Genomic DNA, 18,513 nt, shown 5'->3' on the forward strand with positions numbered 1-18,513 from the left:
GTAAAAATACAGGAACCATGTAAAAAAGAATATTGCAAAAGTTTTAGCATGAAGCCTTGAGAATAATGCCTTTCATAATATTTATATTCACTACGACTCTGACTTCCAAAATTCAAGACAGAAAATGTATTAAGGAATACCCATTTATATTTACATCGCACAATTAAATACATGTATGTATAAAATATCAGAATGTTACATTTACAGGAAGGAAAAATATGTAAATTCAGTGGACAAGTTTAAAAAAAAAAAAAACATTCCTGAATAGTTCTTACAATACAAGTGGTAACAAAGAACTTTACAATATGTTTTACGGAGGAAAGTGCAAAAAGGTAAAGTCTACAATGGAATACACAAGTTTCAATTTGTAAAACACAATTTTCCTCAATATTTTTGAAAATTGCTGACTGATTCATTAGTCAGACTTCCTTGAAGAGAAAAGTGGAGAATATCTACCCATATAAAGATTAAAGCAAACAACAAAAAGTTAGAATTGGACCATAAATTCAAAATACACATATAATGTTTATAAATCTACCAGTCTGATATGCTGTACCAATTTATCTTGAGCAAAGAAAGGGTTGTCAATTTTTTCCTTCTTAAAAACTATATACTTGTTTTTATTTATTTATTTCATAGAAATAATAGTATAAGATGGTCCCTAAACCAGATAGAAGAAATACATCCCCCTCCCTCCCCCCCCCCCTTCCCAGTCAAAACACAAAATGAAATGGACATCTTAAACAAATGTAACAAATCACATCATTATATAATAATGATAATATTCTCATAATATTGCAAAGTTTTACCGACTTGTGCAATTGGTCAAAATTGAGCAAAAGTTTTTAAACAAAACAGGAAATCTTTATTCTTTTTTGACAAAATAAATCTCTGTCAGTTCTGAAGCTGAAAAAATGACATGAGCTGAGATTACAACCAATTGGTGTGTGAACAAGGGGCCTGTTTTGAAGCTGTCAAATGTCAAGCTCCCTGCTCACTTCTGGTGAAGTCTAAAATGTGACATTTTACCCTCTAATGGAAAGGCTGAAAAGCCACACATATTACAACATGACATACCGGTACATGTAACCAAAGAGTCGCAGATGTTATGTTTCATGACTTCTTTAAAAAACACAAAGAAACACTAAAACATTGAAATTATTCCAGTCTATCATTATGCACAAGATTTAAAAAAAAAAGTTAGATATACATCATTATTGTCAAAACAATCTAATGTGGAATGTAAACATAAATAATCGGTTTTGTGTACTCATACGACAGGGGGTTTAGTTTTGTGTACTCAAATCTGTGCTGTAAATTACAGAAACACAAAACTAGCAATGGCTATCCTGGAATGATTAACATTGTATTCATACCTCACTTCTTTTGAACTTAGTATCTTTGTCATAAACATCGATATCATCATAAACATCAATATCATCATAAACATCGATATCATCATAAACATCGATATCATCATAAACATCAATATCATTGATATCATCATAAACATCGATATCATCATAAACATCAATATCACCATAAACATCGATATCACCATAAACATCGATATCACCATAAACTGGTCTGAACAAAAATACATGTAATGAACAAGAAATGAACGTAATAATACTTCACCACATAAGGGAATTAAAATCCTCAAAAAATCACTTCCGATATTAAGTTACTAAATTTGTGACTATGTAACGAGTGGATTAAATAGCCTAGCTGTATGTGATCACTGTGTATTCTGTAGGACGGCTGCTCTGCCCCACTTACGTCCGTCTGACTGTGCATCCGTCGTGTCGTTGTTCTTCATAACGGCTTGTACACAGTTGAGTCCCTCTGTGACTTTTACCAGATTGTAACCTTGACCTCTGAGGTATTTCACCACTTCTTCAGGAAGGCCTTCTGCACAGATCAAATATCGAAAAAATGAGTCCCACATGTGTGCAGTTTAATTAATTTAATACACGTATTTTAATTTTAATAATCTTCATTAAACTTCTTGAATAATGTAATCCAATCTGAGTTAAATATACAATCAATGTTTTGGACTGAAGTTTGAGCTTAAACTGAAGTTTGATTTATTTATTTATTTGATTGGTGTTTTACGCCATACTCTAGAATATTTCACTTTCACAATGGCAGGTAGCATTATGAGACCAACCACAGGTTGCTGGCAGACTTTCCTACGTACCTGTACACACTAAAGTTTGAGCTTGGAACTGAAGTTTAAACTTGGATCTGAAAATCTGACATAGGCCTGATGTTTAAGCTTACCCCATATCTTTGCTTGGGGGTTTACGTTATACCTAAGAATTAAGAGTTATACTTAAGATCACGAGGAGCGTGTAAATATACTGCATCTTTTTGTGGCAGGACAAGCCCATGCCGCCAAAGTGCTGCTGCCACGGAAGTATCATGCCAAAGACACCAGAGATGACACCCCAGCCTGTCACATTATATTGACACCGGGCCAACCAGTTCTATTTCCTTGCTCTAACTTCTCAGTGCTGAATGCCAAACGAGGCAGCAACAAGTACCATTTTCAAAGTTTTTGGCATGGCTCGACCGAGGTTTGATCTCGGGCCTCTCAGCTTTGAGGCAGACCTTCTAACCATTAGGCAACCGAAGTGGTCCAGTTTAATTGAAGTCTGAAGTCCAAAAGCAATCACTGTATAAACTTACCTTCATAGTCTGTCTCATTCTCAAAAAGCTGGTCATGGACTCGGGGTCTAGAAATGGCTTCCTCCAGGGTCATGCCAAATGACAGCAGGTTAACAAGAGTCTCTGCCACACCTGAGAATGACAGGTAAGATAAGTGTAAGGATTTAAAAAAGATTACTTTCACTTTTTCAGTGATGATGGTCATGTCAGGGGAACCAATCAAAACAAGCTTGAAAAAAAACCCCCCAAAATAAAACCTTTTTGTTGACACAAATCCTCATATAAACCAGTAAAGACTGATTTATCTGATTATCTGTGTTTGCAATATCAAAATGTAATAACATAAATGATATCTTCGTGGCCAAGTTGTCAGCATGCCAGCGCAACGTAATAACTCAAAAACCTCTCAACAATGTGGTTGCTGTTAGTTCAAGTTCAGCTCATGCTGGTTTTCAGTACCCAAAGCTCCCCCACCCCTCCACAGTTTGCCCACTTTCCTCCCACCAAAATGCTTGCCATCATACAGATGAAATATTTTGGAGTACAGCATAAAACGCCCATCAAAATAAATAATACTAAATAAACACTGACATTTTATTTACGAATAACTAATGGATACCTGAGATAATCCTGGTTCCGTTGGATGCCCCCACCGCCATTCTTAGGGCACACGGCTTCTTAATGGTGTACACCACCGTGGGTGTCATGGCTGACAGCGGACGCTTACCTGCCTTAGGTAAATTCAGCTGAAACATCAACACATATATTTGATGTTAACACAAAAAAAGTGCCAACCACAGCTCCGTTTTGGAGAGTTTGAATTTGATATTATTTATCTTTTCAGCTCATGCTGGCTTCCTCTCCGGCCGTAAGTGGGAAGGTCTGCCAGCAACCTGCGGATGGTCGTGGGTTTCCCCCGGGCTGTGCCCGGTTTCCACCCACCATAATGCTGGCTGCCGTCATATAAGTGAAATATTCGGCGTAAAACACCAATCAAAAAAAAAAAAAAAAAAAAAAAAAATCAATCAATACTTTTTTGAAATGGAAAAATCAGATTTATTTGTTGCACAGAAATACTTGTGTTGTACATGTATCAAATTTGTTATTCCCCCCCCCCCCCCACCCAGTGGCATCTTACGGTGTTAGGGGGTAGTCCCATTTTGTTGGTCACCCCTGGGGTATCAAAGTCGTCCATGTGGTTATTCAGCTGGATCCCTGTAGATGTCATTAGTCTCGCTCCGAACCAGTAATTAGTTGACCTGTTAACGAGGTGATTATAGTTAAATCAGTTTAAATATATCAACCGATAAAAGGAAATCAATTTGCAAAAAACAAAAGATTAAGTTAGCTTGACGCAGTTTAAATTTATTGTTTCTGCACTAATTTTTGCACACTAGTGCAACATAATGACCTAGGACCCTCTCACCAATGCGGTCGCTGTGAATTCAAGTCCAGCTCATGCTGGCTTCCTCTCCGGCCGTACATGGGAAGGTCTGTCAGCAACCTGCGGATGGTCCTGGGTTTCCTCCCACCATAATGCTGGCTGCCGTCGAGTAGGTGAAATATTCTTGAGTACGACGTAAAACACCAATCAGATAAATATATAAATAAATAAATTTTTGCGTATCGTAATTTGCCTGATTACATCTATGCCGTATGCGCTCTGCTCGCTGCGACGTCACGCTGCTGACTAAAATGGGCAAATATGTTCAATTCCACAGGTGTATCATTACTCCGATGCAAAGGTAATTTGCACTCATGTTAGTTTGGTGACCCCCACTTTTTTATTTGATATTACCATCATCATTCCCACAGTGACTTTTAAAAAAAATGTCAAGAAAATTTAAATTTGCTCTTCTTTTAAGAAAAATCTTGTTCCTCTCAATTAACAAAGCAACTTAAGATTTGCCAATTTACAAGTAATTAAAACTACAGCTTTTACCTTTGTGTTTAGTCACCTCCCATTCTGTTCCAAATGTTATGACATTAATGACTAAAATTACATCATTTATTTATTTATTTGTTCGTTTGATTGAAGTTTTATGCTATACATAGGAATATTTCACTTATACAACAGCAGCCAGGATTATGGTGAAAGGAAACTGGGCAGAGCCACTGGGAAAACACACGGCTGCATACAGAGAAGAAATTGTGAGAAAAAAAATTTATTTTAACTGTGAACTTTTACAAAACCCTGTACACTTACGCAGTCACAGACACATACAGCTCATTGGAATCAGCTGCTGACAAATGAGTTGTCCCCCCTGAGGACTTCTTGTATGATGGAGGTAAGTAAAACTCAAGTGGCTTGGTTCCATTGTAGGTCATTATTTTTTTCCGCATTTCAGCAGCAGTTTCTTTCCTGAAAAAAAAAAAAATGAAAAAGATATAACATAACACCACGGCCTTCACTGATAAAAAAAAAGGATATTTCACAAAGTTAGATATCCCTTTTGTGCTTCAATATTTGGTATTTCACAGCCATGAAGATGTCATTCTGTCAGGCCAATCAGAAGCTAGAGACCATGTGACCTGCTTAGAAACAAACGACATTATTTCATAGGAAAAGGCCTACTTTTAAATCTCTGTTAGCGATCTTGTATCCGTTGGATGTGTATAATTTTCAGCTTTCCACGAAGTCTGAGTATTTCCGCAGAGCTTTCATAACGTTACTTTATACAACTAGGCATTACTGGTCGCTAGCGAAGTGGCAAAAAGTGACCTTTTCCCCAATGCTTTAACACTGGGCGGTCATTTTATTTTAGACACAAAAGGGTGGTCACAAGACCTCCAACTTCTGACCCATCTCAGGAAATATGACATTGAAAATCACAACCATTGATCAAGGCACAAGTGACACTAAGAGCCCATCTGTCACATCACATCTGGTAGGTTCTCAATTCCTCCTTCATAATATATTATTACTATTTACTATGCATTTTTTCTTCTCTCCAATACTGCTCTTTATTTCTAATTAATATCAATAAAAACAATATTTATTTATTTGATCAGAGTTTTACACCAAACTCAAGAATATTTCGCTTATACAATGGTGGACAGGAAATGGGCAGTGGTTGGGGAAAACCCCATGGTCAATCGAAAGTAACAAAATTGACTGTTATTTAATACAGTGGTCAAGATTAGAACAAAACCAGTAAGATTAGAGAATAACTGTCCTATAGTCTTATATAACAAACACCTCTCTTCATACAGTCTTCATAAATGTATGATGAAGTCTACATTACTAAGGTCACCGCCCCCCCCCCCCCCCCACATAAAACAGATCTGTACTTACATAATCATGTACATAGAAGAGTTGTCTACACTTGAAGAAAAGTCTGGATCTGCCAGCAGGGGGCGTTGTGCATAAGCAAATCGGAATGTCTGCCAAAATTAAAAAGGATTATTTGTGTGAAACATCAGCAATGCTCGAATTTTAAAAGAAACACGGGTAAAATAATACTGTTTATAATGCAAACATTTAGACAGTCTTGGGATGTCTCGATTAAAGTGATCCCTGTTATCAGCTGTCACATGTTTACTCCTGAGATGTTTACCTGTGACATGTTTACCTGTGACATGTTTACCTGTAACATGTTTACCTGTGACATGTTTACCTGTGACATGTTTATCTGTAAAATGTTTACTTGTGACATGTTCATTTGTAATATGTTTACCTGTGACATGTTTACTAGTCACTTGTTCAAATTTTATTGTAACTTTGTGCAGATTTAGTTGAAACTATGTGTCAGAACATTTGTCAGCTACAATACCGGGCAATGAGCAGTTGTTTCCTTAAGTTTGTGCTGCATTTTTTTAGCCCAAAATCTGGTTTACTCATTTATTTGATGGTTGTTTAACACCACACTTACTGTATGATTTCTCACTCATACGATGGAATCAGTTTTATGGGCGGAGGAAACTGACCTGGGATAAATGCCTGCACTCTGGCCTCTTACTGATGCACTTTCTCACCTGTGAGGTGTAGATGCCCTTTCTCACCTGTGAGGTGTAGATGCCCTTTCTCACCTGTGAGGTGTAGAAGCACTTTCTCACCTGTGAGGTGTAGATGCACTTTCTCACCTGTGAGGTGTAGATGCCCTTTCTCACCTGTGAGGTTTAGATGCACTTTCTCACCTATGAGGTGTAGATATTTTGGTGGAAGACAGGTGATTTTTAACAAACGCTAGTTTGAGCAAATGGCCGTGCATGCACCCTCAGCCACTTAATGTCACCAATGCCCACAAACAGTGAGAGTGCCCAAATCTAGTGATAACTGTTTACATTCCTCACATACCTACCTCAATCATCCTGTGGTACATCAGTGAGCTGTTCTTGTCTGCAGCTGTCCAGTTAAAGCCCTCCATGATGTTGAGCATCATCATTAGGGTAGGGCCTCCCCCTGGGGGCTGGCATGGCCAGAATGCCCTTATCTGAAGGAGACACAGAGAAGGTGCAAGGGTGATACAGATTCCAAAATATTTCTATTTTACAAGCAGTGGTTTTCAACGAGCCTTATACTGCGCAAATCCCCACACAAGCGTCCTGCATGGATTGCTGTCAGCTGTTGCTGTCAGCTGGACAAACGCTCACAAGAGCGACCTGCAGGGAATTACCGTCAGCTGGGCAAACGCCCACATGAGTGCCCTGCACGGATTACCGTCAGCTGGGCAAAGGCAAGTGGTTATACTATGGCAGTCCAGTAATTCCCGGTCCATGGCCAGGTTTGAGCCCTCACCATATAGCTCCTAGAGAGACAAAGACAAGCCCCTGATTTGACTCACGAAGTTAGATACTTACCCCCATATGTAGAATGGACAGCCTTTCTTTCAACTGCCTTGTAATCCTGCAAATCCTGAAGAGTTATGCCCCTTTTGTCTGCGAATTGTAAGAAAAATATTTTACTTATTTATTTGATACAGTAAACAAATCAATGGTAGTCATGCTTAAGACTGTCTGAAACTTGTCTGAAATTTAAAATCCATAAAAAATTGTACTGCAGGTGCGTTGTAATGTTCTCCAATAGATCTGTCATTTGGTCTCCTCTAAATTACCTCCCTTGTCATACGGCAGCAGTTAAAATGTGAATGAGGGATTAGTCCTTTAGGTGTAAAACTATGAGCTCACCTATCGAAGTATGCAGTATGTAGGTCATAAGACAACAGTAACAAACTATTTTATAGGTAATATAATGTAGAAAAACGTAACATTAGTTGAGAGTCAAAGAAATCTTGAGATTTGGGTAGACAGGGTCAACAGTTCAACAGGGTCGCTCAGACTGTGTGTGGTATACAATCATGTACGGGTAATTCATTAAGAGGTTTCAAAAATTTTCCTCGAATAACGTACAAAAGTATGGGCATACCCTCCAAGTTCACATTCCAATTAGATAATGTAATCAGGCATTTTCAATTTCCCATCAAAATTTGCTCTCTTTACATGAAACACATCATGTAAATATCATTATATCAGCAAATTAAATCAGCAATAATTTACTGCTTGTTTAACCTTACAATTCAAATGACTAAACATTCTGATGTCCTTTCTTTTGTCATTTGGATTCGCTTATTTTGCATACCACAGCGTAATAACCCAGAAGCTTCTCACCCTATGCGGTTTGCTGTGAGTTCAAGTCCAGCTCATGCTGGCTTCCTCTCTGGCCGTAAGTGGGAAGGACTGTCAGCAACATGCAGATGGTCGTGGGTTTCCCCCCAGGCTCTGCCCGGTTTCCTCCCACCATAATACTGTTTGCCAACGTATAAGTGAAAATATTCTTGATTACGGTGTAAAACACCAATCAAATAAATAAATAAATTTTGCACACCCATGGAAAAACTATTTCATAATTTAAAGCCTGACCTCAACATTTTTCTGATGATGCTGGGTCATTCAGTAACCTTCCAATGACATTAATTTCCCCTAAACTTATAGCACATACAAAAGTTATAATTTAAAATAGAAGATTACAGCTGGGGGAACAATTCTCATAGCAACAATGATAGTTTGGTAGCTGGCAAATAGTACCATGTAAACTAGTCACACTCACCGCATCAACAATGGAACTGGCAATTTCCCCCTCATAAAATGCCCCGGGTCCATTCTCTGCATAATGGCCAGTGGTCAGCCAGCTTTGGCTGGACAATCTGGTCCCCAAGCCCAACAAACTGGCCATTGCGGACATAGATGTCTCTAAGTGGACCTTTGAAATCATCGATAGAGACTTTTGTGAGGGCCAATACTGAAATATAAAACAAAACATTATCAGCAAACACGATGAGCATAAGGTCATTAGAGAATCTTTTTCTACGTGTAGTTCTGGGGAAATCTTGAAAAAGCAACAGGATATTTTGAGACCAGGGGCAGCCTATAGTGTGAAGGCCTATCACTCTTCATACAGAGCATTTGCATGGACAACAGTTGTACTGCTTAATCATTATATATTTTGATATTTATATACCAACGAATCCTAACATAAAATCTCGTTAGTTTTATTTTTTAGACGATTTCTGCTCGGTTCCTAATCACGAGGATTACATGGATAGTTTTCTTGTAAGATTTTACGTAATCCCCACGTAAATTTGCCAAAGATTTCCGTGTGAAACTTGAGTTTTAATTAAAAAAGATGAATTTTGGAAAAACAACGATTATCTGCTAATCTAAAACATTTTCAAAGTCTCCATATAAAGCTGGGGCTAAAGTCATCATTAAAAAGCTAACAGTAGAAAATAAGAAATTCTAAAAAAAAAAAATCATTTAATACAAGAAAACACATACAGCTGTATGCTTCAAATAAAAGGTACAATTTGCAATTAAATTACAAATAAAAAAAGATGTGAAATATGACAGAAATATTGAGTTGTTAGCACAAACATACAAGTAATTAACTGATAATCGATGGCAGAAAAGACAAAAATTGTCATTCAAATAGAAAAAAAAATTGATTATTGTTGGACGCCATACTCATGAAACAAATGAATTCATTTAGTTTATTTGATTGGTGTTTTATGCTGTAGTCAAGAATATTTCACTTATACAACGGCAGCTAGCATTATGGTGGGACGAAACCCATGACCATCCACAGGTTGCTGACAGACCATCCCATACTGGACAGAAAGCAAAACTTCAGCTGGACTTGAACTCACCATTGATCGCATTGGTGAGAGACTTCGGTCACAGCACGGTACTGGTACCTGAACCAAATTGAAGAAAAAATTGTACTGGTTCTAAAACCATTTTATTTCTCCCTCTAGGAATCATGACTCATGAAAATGTCTCTGTTTCACGTCATGACTGAACAAACAGCATTCACTGTATCTTATGTAACCTATTTCTTTTTGTCACGTTGAATCCATTCCGTGCGATCTCAACAGACGGTATCACCAAGTCCTTCCACGGCAACCTGCAAAACAACACTGCACTGTCAGATTATTTTTGTTATTGAAAATGAAAATAAAACATGAATTCTGGAAGGATAGCTTTACTGTAATCCTTCAACCTTTTTGCATGATTGCAAAGTGTTTATTTAAGCATATTCTGAAAGCATTATTTTATGTACACTATTAAAATAATTTATTTATCTGACTGGTGTTTTACACCATACTCAAGAATATTTCACTTATATAATGGTGGTGAGCATTATCGTGGGAGGAAACCGGGCAGAGCCCACGGGAAATCCACGACCAACCTTACCTGTCATACAACAATCATTTACACCTAACCTGTCATACAGACAATCACTACACCTTACCTGTCATGCAGCAATCACTACACCTTACCTGTCATACAGCAATCACTACACCTTACCTGTCATACAGCAATCACTACACCTTACCTATCATACAGCAATCACTACACCTTACCTGTCATACAGCAATCACTACACCTTACCTGTCATACAGCAATCATTACACCTTACCTGTCATACAGCAATCAGTACACCTAGCCTGTCATACAGACAATCACTACACCTTACCTGTCATACAGCAATCACTACACCTTACCTGTCATACAGCAATCACTACACCTTACCTGTCATACAGCAATCACTACACCTTACCTGTCATACAGCAATCACTACACCTAGCCTGTCATACAGCAATCACTACACCTTACCTGTCATACAGCAATCACTACACCTAGCCTGTCATACAGACAATCACTACACCTAACCTGTCATACAGCAATCAATACACCCTAACTGTCATACAGCAATCACTACACCTAACCTGTCATACAGCAATCACTACACCTTACCTGTCATACAACAATCACTACACCTTACCTGTCATACAGACAATCACTACACCTTACCTGTCATACAGCAATCACTACACCTTACTTGTCATACAGACAATCACTACACTAGCCTGTCATACAGCAATCACTACACCTTACCTGTCATACAACAATCACTACACCTTACCTGTCATACAGACAATCACCGCACCTAACCTGTCATACAGCAATCACTACAACTTACTTGTCATACAGCAATCACTACACCTTGCCTGTCATACAGCAATCACTACACCTTACCTGTCATACAGCAATCAGTACACCTAGCCTGTCATACAGCAATCACTACACCTTACCTGTCATACAGCAATCACTACACCTTACCTGTCATAAAGCAATCACTACACCTTACCTGTCATACAGCAATCACTACACCTTACCTGTCATACAGCAATCACTACACCTTGCCTGTCATACAGACAATCACTACACCTAACCTGTCATACAGCAATCAGTACACCTTACCTGTCATACAGACAATCACTACACCTTACCTGTCATACAGCAATCACTACACCTTACCTGTCATACAACAATCACTACACCTAACCTGTCATACAGCAATCACTACACCTTACCTGTCATACAGCAATCACTACACCTTGCCTGTCATACAGACAATCACTACACCTTACCTGTCATACACCAATCACTACACCAAGCCTGTCATACAGACAATCACTACACCTTACCTGTCATACAGCAATCACTACACCTTACCTGTCATACAGCAATCACTACACCTTACCTGTCATACAGCAATCACTACACCTTACCTGTCATACAGCAATCACTACACCTTGCCTGTCATACAGACAATCACTACACCTAACCTGTCATACAGCAATCACTAAACCTTGCCTGTCATACAGCAATCACTACACCTAGCCTGTCATACAGCAATCACTACACCTTATCTGTCATACAGCAATCACTACACCTTACCTGTCATACAGCAATCAGTACACCTAGCCTGTCATACAGCAATCACTACACCTAGCCTGTCATACAGCAATCACTACACCTTATCTGTCATACAGCAATCACTACACCTTACCTGTCATACAGACAATCATTACACCTTGCCTGTCATACAGACAATCACTACACCTAACCTGTCATACAGCAATCACTACACCTTACCTGTCATACAACAATCACTACACCTAGCCTGTCATACAGACAATCACTACACCTTATCTGTCATACAGCAATCACTGCACCTTACCTGTCATACAACAATCACTACACCTTACCTGTCATACAGACAATCACTGCACCTTACCTGTCATACAGCAATCACTACACCTTACCTGTCAAACAGCAATCAGTACACCTAGCCTGTCATACAGACAATCACTACACCTTACCTGTCATACAGCAATCACTACACCTTACCTGTCATACAGCAATCACTACACCTAACCTGTCATACAGCAATCACTACACCTTACCTGTCATACAGCAATCACTACACCTTGCCTGTCATACAGACAATCACTACACCTAACCTGTCATACAGCAATCACTACACCTTACCTGTCATACAACAATCACTACACCTAACCTGTCATACAGACAATCACTACACCTTATCTGTCATACAGCCATCACTACACATTACCTGTCATACAGACAATCACTGCACCTGTATACCTGATGTACAATAATCAGTACACATTACCCATCATACAGCAATCACTGCACCTTTATACCTGATGTACAACAATCAGTACACCTTACTTGTCATCCAGCAAATTACTGCACCTTTATACCTGATGTACAACAATCAGTACACCTTACTTGTCATCCAGCAAATTACTGCACCTTTATACCTGATGTACAAAAATCAGTACATCTTACTTGTCATCCAGCAAATTACTGCACCTGTATACCTGATGTACAAAAATCAGTACACCTTACTTGTCATCCAGCAAATTACTGCACCTTTATACCTGATGCACAAAAATCAGTATATCTTACTTGTCATCCAGCAAATTACTGCACCTTTATACCTGATGTACAAAAATCAGTACACCTTACTTGTCATCCAGCAAATCACTACACCTTTATACCTGATGTACAAAAATCAGTACACCAATACCTGCCATACACCAATCAGTACACATTACCTGCCATACAGATTGTGCGCCATCTCCATGCCTCTTAACTGACCGGGGACACCCACTGACCGAGGACCCTGGGAACAGAGAAAGTAAAACACATACACGTACAAATATAAGAGTCCTTCATGTTCACCTGAAACACACAGACCCTGAGCTCTTTAGTGTCTCGTGGTAATATTGTGTAGCCTCATGGCATGGATCTCCCTGTTTACCTCCCTTTTTGTGTCTACTGCCACATGTCAACTACCAGAGGGAGCTGTGTATATTGTGTGCACAACCAAACCAGTGATGCAAAAAGGATAACAGAAATTCTGCCTTCTCATTGGCTAATGGACCACAAGCCTAAGAAAAATGTAGATTCAGAATATGGCTACACAAATAATCTAGAGGTATATCTTGTTTTTCTATCTTTGAATTTTGTAGCTTCTCAACAAAAAAAATCACAAAAAATCAAAACTTACTCCTATGTGGACATTCACAATGGACTTTCATTTTCACTGTAATCAACTGAATGCTTTTCTTTTTTTTTAACTAAGCTGAGTGTGTTAAGTGAGAAAAACCTGATGTGACAACTACTTTACCGTAATATAGTCAGAAAATGTCACTGAAAACTTCGACATTTCAAAATGGTTCTTTTGTTGAGAAGTTTTTCCATAGAACGAACCTTTCTGCTGCCGTCTTTGTCATCTTTGAACATGTCAGGATAGGCGGAGCTCGGGGCGGTCTCTCGGAAGTCAATTGCTCGGGTTAGGTGAGTATTTGTTTTGTGATCGTAGATTAACATAAAACCACCGCTGAAAATGCATACAGTAAGACTACATTATATACCAGCCAGATTCATACAAAAACACAATTCACACAACTTTAAATACAATTCATACAAAATTCATATTTATTTATTTGATTGGTGTTTTACGGCGTACTCAAGAATACTTCACTTATATGATGGCGGCCAGCATTATGGTGGAAGGAAATCAGGCAGAGCCCAGGAGAAACCCACAACCATCTGAAGGTTGCTGGAAGACCTGGCAGAGGAAGCCAGTAAGAGCTGGACTTGAACTCACAGCGACTGCATTGGTGAGACGCTCCTGGGTCAATGCGATGCGCTGGCGTGCTAACCTAACTAATTTCATTCAAGGCAGATTCACACATTAACACAATACACCAGGTTTACGCCAGTTCTGGTCTATTGCTAAATGCCACGTGCTACTGACCAAATAAACAAATACATGTGCTATTTTGAAAATTTTTTTTGCAAAGCTATCCTTTGTTAATGGGGAATATTTGGTACCTAAAGAAATCAGTTTAAGCTGTGCCAACCGCATAGTGCTTGCAAACTACCTCTTTACCTTACGAGTACAACTACACAAAAACACAGTACAGAAACATGAGAGTGTACCACGAGTGGACTCACATGTTTCAGGGGAGCAATATTCCCCATTGCCATACAAACAGAGGGAGACAAGATGTGTCAAGAGGAGACAACTCTACTCACCCTCCAATTCCAGAGTTGTGGGCATTGATGACACTGACACAGAAGAGTGATGCAATGGCCGCATCTACGGCGCTTCCTCCCTTAGCCAGGATGTCGACGCCCAGCTGAGAGCACTGGGGGACATCAGCTGCCACGCCCCCGTATTCACCCACCTGATCAGAACAGCAACAACATCAGTGTTCTTATCACATATTGAGTAACTGACTGATTGTTATTTGGCTCAGAAGAAATTAACGATTTTTTAAAGATTTATTTATTTATTAATTTCCTTATTTATTTGATTCTGAAAATTTACTTATATCATTGGTGTTTAAAGCCACACAGATACATTATCACGTTAACAATGGCAAAAAAAAAAATTTATGGGTGCGTTAAAACGAGGTACGTGGAGTAAACCACTGACCTTTGGCTAGTTAATGACAAACTTTCCTACACGTGTAATACTGTTATGTACACACCATAGTGGTCTCTAGCAAATGTAGAACTGCGTAAACAATCCCATGTGAGAAGAAAACATTAAAATGATGCCAAAATCCAATGAAAGAGCACCAAAACTTATTTGCAAATATGATCTTTAATATTTTGCGGGATTTTTTTTTCAAGAGAAAAGGATACTTGAAAACATTTTTATATGGTGGGTATTTGGGACCAACTTTTGATATTTATCGTTCTTGCATGATAATGTTCTAAAAAAGAATGTGATGCTTGTCTAATACATTTATTTGAATGTAAATTTGTTGTTACATCGAAACATATGTATTTAACCTACATAATATTAGGATAATATTTATGAACATATTAAAATATAAATATGATCCAAATTGAGGTTTAATACATTTGTTAGCTGAAAAGAACAAATTCTAGTGCAAAAATATTTATTAAATCTGTGTTACATCCTCATTTATGACATTATTAAACAAGGACTATAGATACCAAAATAGAAATTTAACCCAACGATAAACTTACATAAGGTCCAGCGTAGATCTGTATGATGAGAGCAACAGTGACGGCCAATGAAAACACCAGCGTAGCTGAAATCAGGATGGCCAACCCTCCCGTTGGACGATTGCACCTGTAAGAAAAGATTCTGAACCTCAAGTTGCGCCCTTAATGCCGAAAAGTTAACAAGCATTTTTCCAAGTACTAAATTTCACCTGAAGTTGAGCAGTTTTAAAGTGATACAATTTGCTTAAATTTATCCACTGCATATGAAATTTGATTGACTTCATATCAGAAAATGTTTTAAACGAGTTTGCATCAGAGTGTCTCAGAACTTAAATAAAGATTTGTGACATGCCTCAATGGAGTCCACAAAACAATTTTTGACGGTTCAAAAACAAGACACATGATTTGCCTCAAAGTAATAACATATGACCTTAACAGATAAAACATGTCAGGGTATAGATGCTCGACACTGATAATCTATAACAGCTGAACAATGCATTCAAAGGAAAATGTATGACAACTAACATACATGTATGTTGTATAGGTTTCAGTATTTTATTAGTTATATATTTATTTGATTGGTCTTTTATGCTTTACTCAATAATACTTCACCTATATGATGAGGGTCAGCATTATGGTGGGAGGAAACCGGGCAGAGACCGGCGGAAACCCCTGACCATCTGCAGGTTGCTGGCAAAACCTCCTACGACCAGCCATATAGGACAGTATACAGGTTTTAATGCTACAATGTCAAAATTCCAAGTCTTACCCTTTTTTTCCAAAGCCCGCTCCCAAACCATGACTGCCTTCATCTTGACCAGCATCAGGGGAGTGAACTCCATCTGCCACAAGTTGCTGATCATCTGAGCAGAAATATTACCAGATAAAAAAGTATATATAATATGATATTCACAGAATGTTTCTTAAAGATAACCTCTAGAGGCTGAAATTAATAAATCATCAATTTGGTGCTGGAGTACAACCAATTAGCAAAGGTGTCGATCGCTAACAGTCATTTCTTGATGCCCTACTGTTTCAAGCTGATGTTTTGAAACCCTGTAATCAAAGAAGTAAATGAATGAAAGTTCAATTCATACAAGCAATCCTCCATGTAGGTGCATCTTTCATCGCCTTGGCAACAAGGATTGACTGACAGTCACAGTTTTCCAGTAAATGGCATGTTGGCAACTTTCACACTGGCTGAGTCAGGGGTGACATGACAGAAGAGGATGAGTGCAAGTATGAGATTAGGTCATTTCAAAATACTGGCTTGAAACAGCATGGCTTGGGTCTTACAGGGGAAATGACTAATGGAGACTGATTCCTTCACAAATTTACAAGTTTCTGGGTAATATCCTGGGCCCATGCTTCTGAAAAGTAGGCAGTTTTCACCCAGGTACAAATGACCTAGAGACATGACCCGGTGTAAAGTCAGAACTATCATGATTATAAAACACAGATATTGCCTGAAAGACTTGGCCCTACAGGTATTTTCTGTTAAGGTACAGGTATGTTCTGCTAAGGTACAGGTATGTTCTGTTAAGGTACAGGTATGTTTTGTTAAGGTACAGGTACGTTCTGTTAAGATACAGGTATGTTTTGTTAAGGTACAGGTATGTTTTGTTATGGTACAGGTATGTTGTTTTGGTAAGGTACCGTTATGTTCTGTTAAGGTACAGGTATGTTTTGATAACGTACAGGTATATTGTTTTGTTAAGGTACAGGTATGTTTGTGCAGGTACAGGTATGTTTTGCTAAGGTACAGGTATGTTCTGTTAAGGTACAGGTATATTCTGTTAAGGTACAGGTATATTGTTTTGTTAAGGTACAGGTATGTTCTGTTAAGATACAGGTATGTTTTGATACGGTACAGGTATATTGTTTTGTTAAGGTACAGGTATATTGTTTTGTTAAGGTACAGGTATATTGTTTTGTTAAGGTACAGGTATGTTCTGTTAAGGTACAGGTATGTTTTGATAAGGTACAGGTATGTTGTCTTGTTAAGGTACAGGTATGTTCTGTTAAGATACAGGTATGTTTTATTAAGGTATCGTACAAAGTTACCTGATGCCTGATTACAGGCCTATGACATAGTCTTATTGTATGTGGAATAATCAGGTAATAGCTTTACTATGTCTAATTTGAGTTGAGTCATATTAATTAATACTACCACAGCCTTACATAGCCTAGGACTACGTGGGACCTGGAACTCCCTGGTTGGACCTAAATGTATAGACTAATTAATTAACATATTCAAATATATGTTACTTGTGTCATTAATACTATATAAATAGTGATAACTAATACGTTATTTCCAGTCTACACAAACTGGCACATTAAGTCTTCTTCATGAAGGTTTGTTGTCACATTCCCACCTCCAACTAGGTGTGACATTTACTTCATATTTTGACGTTGTGCGATTTACAACAACAACAATATAATATTAAAACTGATACGGCGACCGCGACATATTGAAAATATCAGTTATCTACCAGACAATGGGTGGTCCATCTCTGCGGTTGTCATGACAATCGCACCTTCGGTCGTCGTTCCGTTTGGAGTAATTTCCATTGCGTTGGTCAGAAACTGTCCTAAAAGACCTTCAAAAATGCTTATCGCTATCTACCCAATATCTGATGACCTGTCAGCCGGAAAACCGCGAGCACCTGCTGCTCAAGGGGGAGGCCACTCTACATCGTCAATACAAATGTACCATTAGAGTTACCTCCTCTTTGCCTGCTCTTGGAACGCGACCTGCAGCACTGTTGCTCGTATCAGCGACAACTGAAATATTTCTGATTCTTCTCAAGGAGCAGGAGGTGATACACAACATGGAGCTAAATGGGAGAGATGGTGATTTTTGCCATTCCTAAAGTTTAAAGTTCTACAGGACAACGAAACTATCATACTCGAAGGCTAGGCACATTCTGATTACTTTCTAGAAAGACTTTCTTACCCAATAGCTATATTTTTCATTTTTTA

At 38.4% G+C, this 18,513-nt stretch overlaps 1 protein-coding gene across 1 annotated transcript; it reads right to left on the reverse strand.

The window, feature by feature from the left end:
* Nucleotides 1-1,264: 1,264 nt before the first annotated feature.
* Nucleotides 1,265-18,169, reverse strand: LOC135464002 (glutathione hydrolase 1 proenzyme-like). Its single transcript, XM_064741474.1, has 16 exons — nt 18,024-18,169; nt 16,301-16,394; nt 15,553-15,658; nt 14,587-14,738; nt 13,756-13,885; nt 13,098-13,165; nt 9,980-10,069; nt 8,796-8,985; nt 7,287-7,418; nt 6,972-7,103; nt 5,966-6,054; nt 4,877-5,032; nt 3,809-3,929; nt 3,290-3,416; nt 2,692-2,802; nt 1,265-1,911 (listed from the first exon to the last, which is right to left on the reverse strand). Exons 1-16 carry the CDS (start codon nt 18,100-18,102, stop codon nt 1,739-1,741), a joined length of 1,950 nt encoding a protein of 649 aa, XP_064597544.1. The 5' UTR covers nt 18,103-18,169; the 3' UTR covers nt 1,265-1,738.
* Between the last annotated feature and the right edge of the window lie 344 nt (nt 18,170-18,513).

This window comes from Liolophura sinensis, chromosome 3 (genome assembly GCF_032854445.1).
Source record: "Liolophura sinensis isolate JHLJ2023 chromosome 3, CUHK_Ljap_v2, whole genome shotgun sequence".
In the NCBI taxonomy this organism is placed as follows: Eukaryota; Metazoa; Mollusca; class Polyplacophora; order Chitonida; family Chitonidae; genus Liolophura; species Liolophura sinensis.

What these genes read in the sequence shown, in the direction of transcription:
- LOC135464002 (XM_064741474.1), bottom strand. Translation starts at nt 18,102, where the DNA reads ATGGAAATTACTCCAAACGGAACGACGACCGAAGGTGCGATTGTCATG. An exon ending in CGGAACCAGGATTATCTCAG is followed by an intron (nt 2,803 to 3,289) that starts GTATCCATTAGT and finishes TGTCATTCTCAG; the next exon opens with GTGTGGCAGAGACTCTTGTT. An exon ending in GAATGAGACAGACTATGAAG is followed by an intron (nt 1,912 to 2,691) that starts GTAAGTTTATAC and finishes TGATCTGTGCAG; the next exon opens with AAGGCCTTCCTGAAGAAGTG.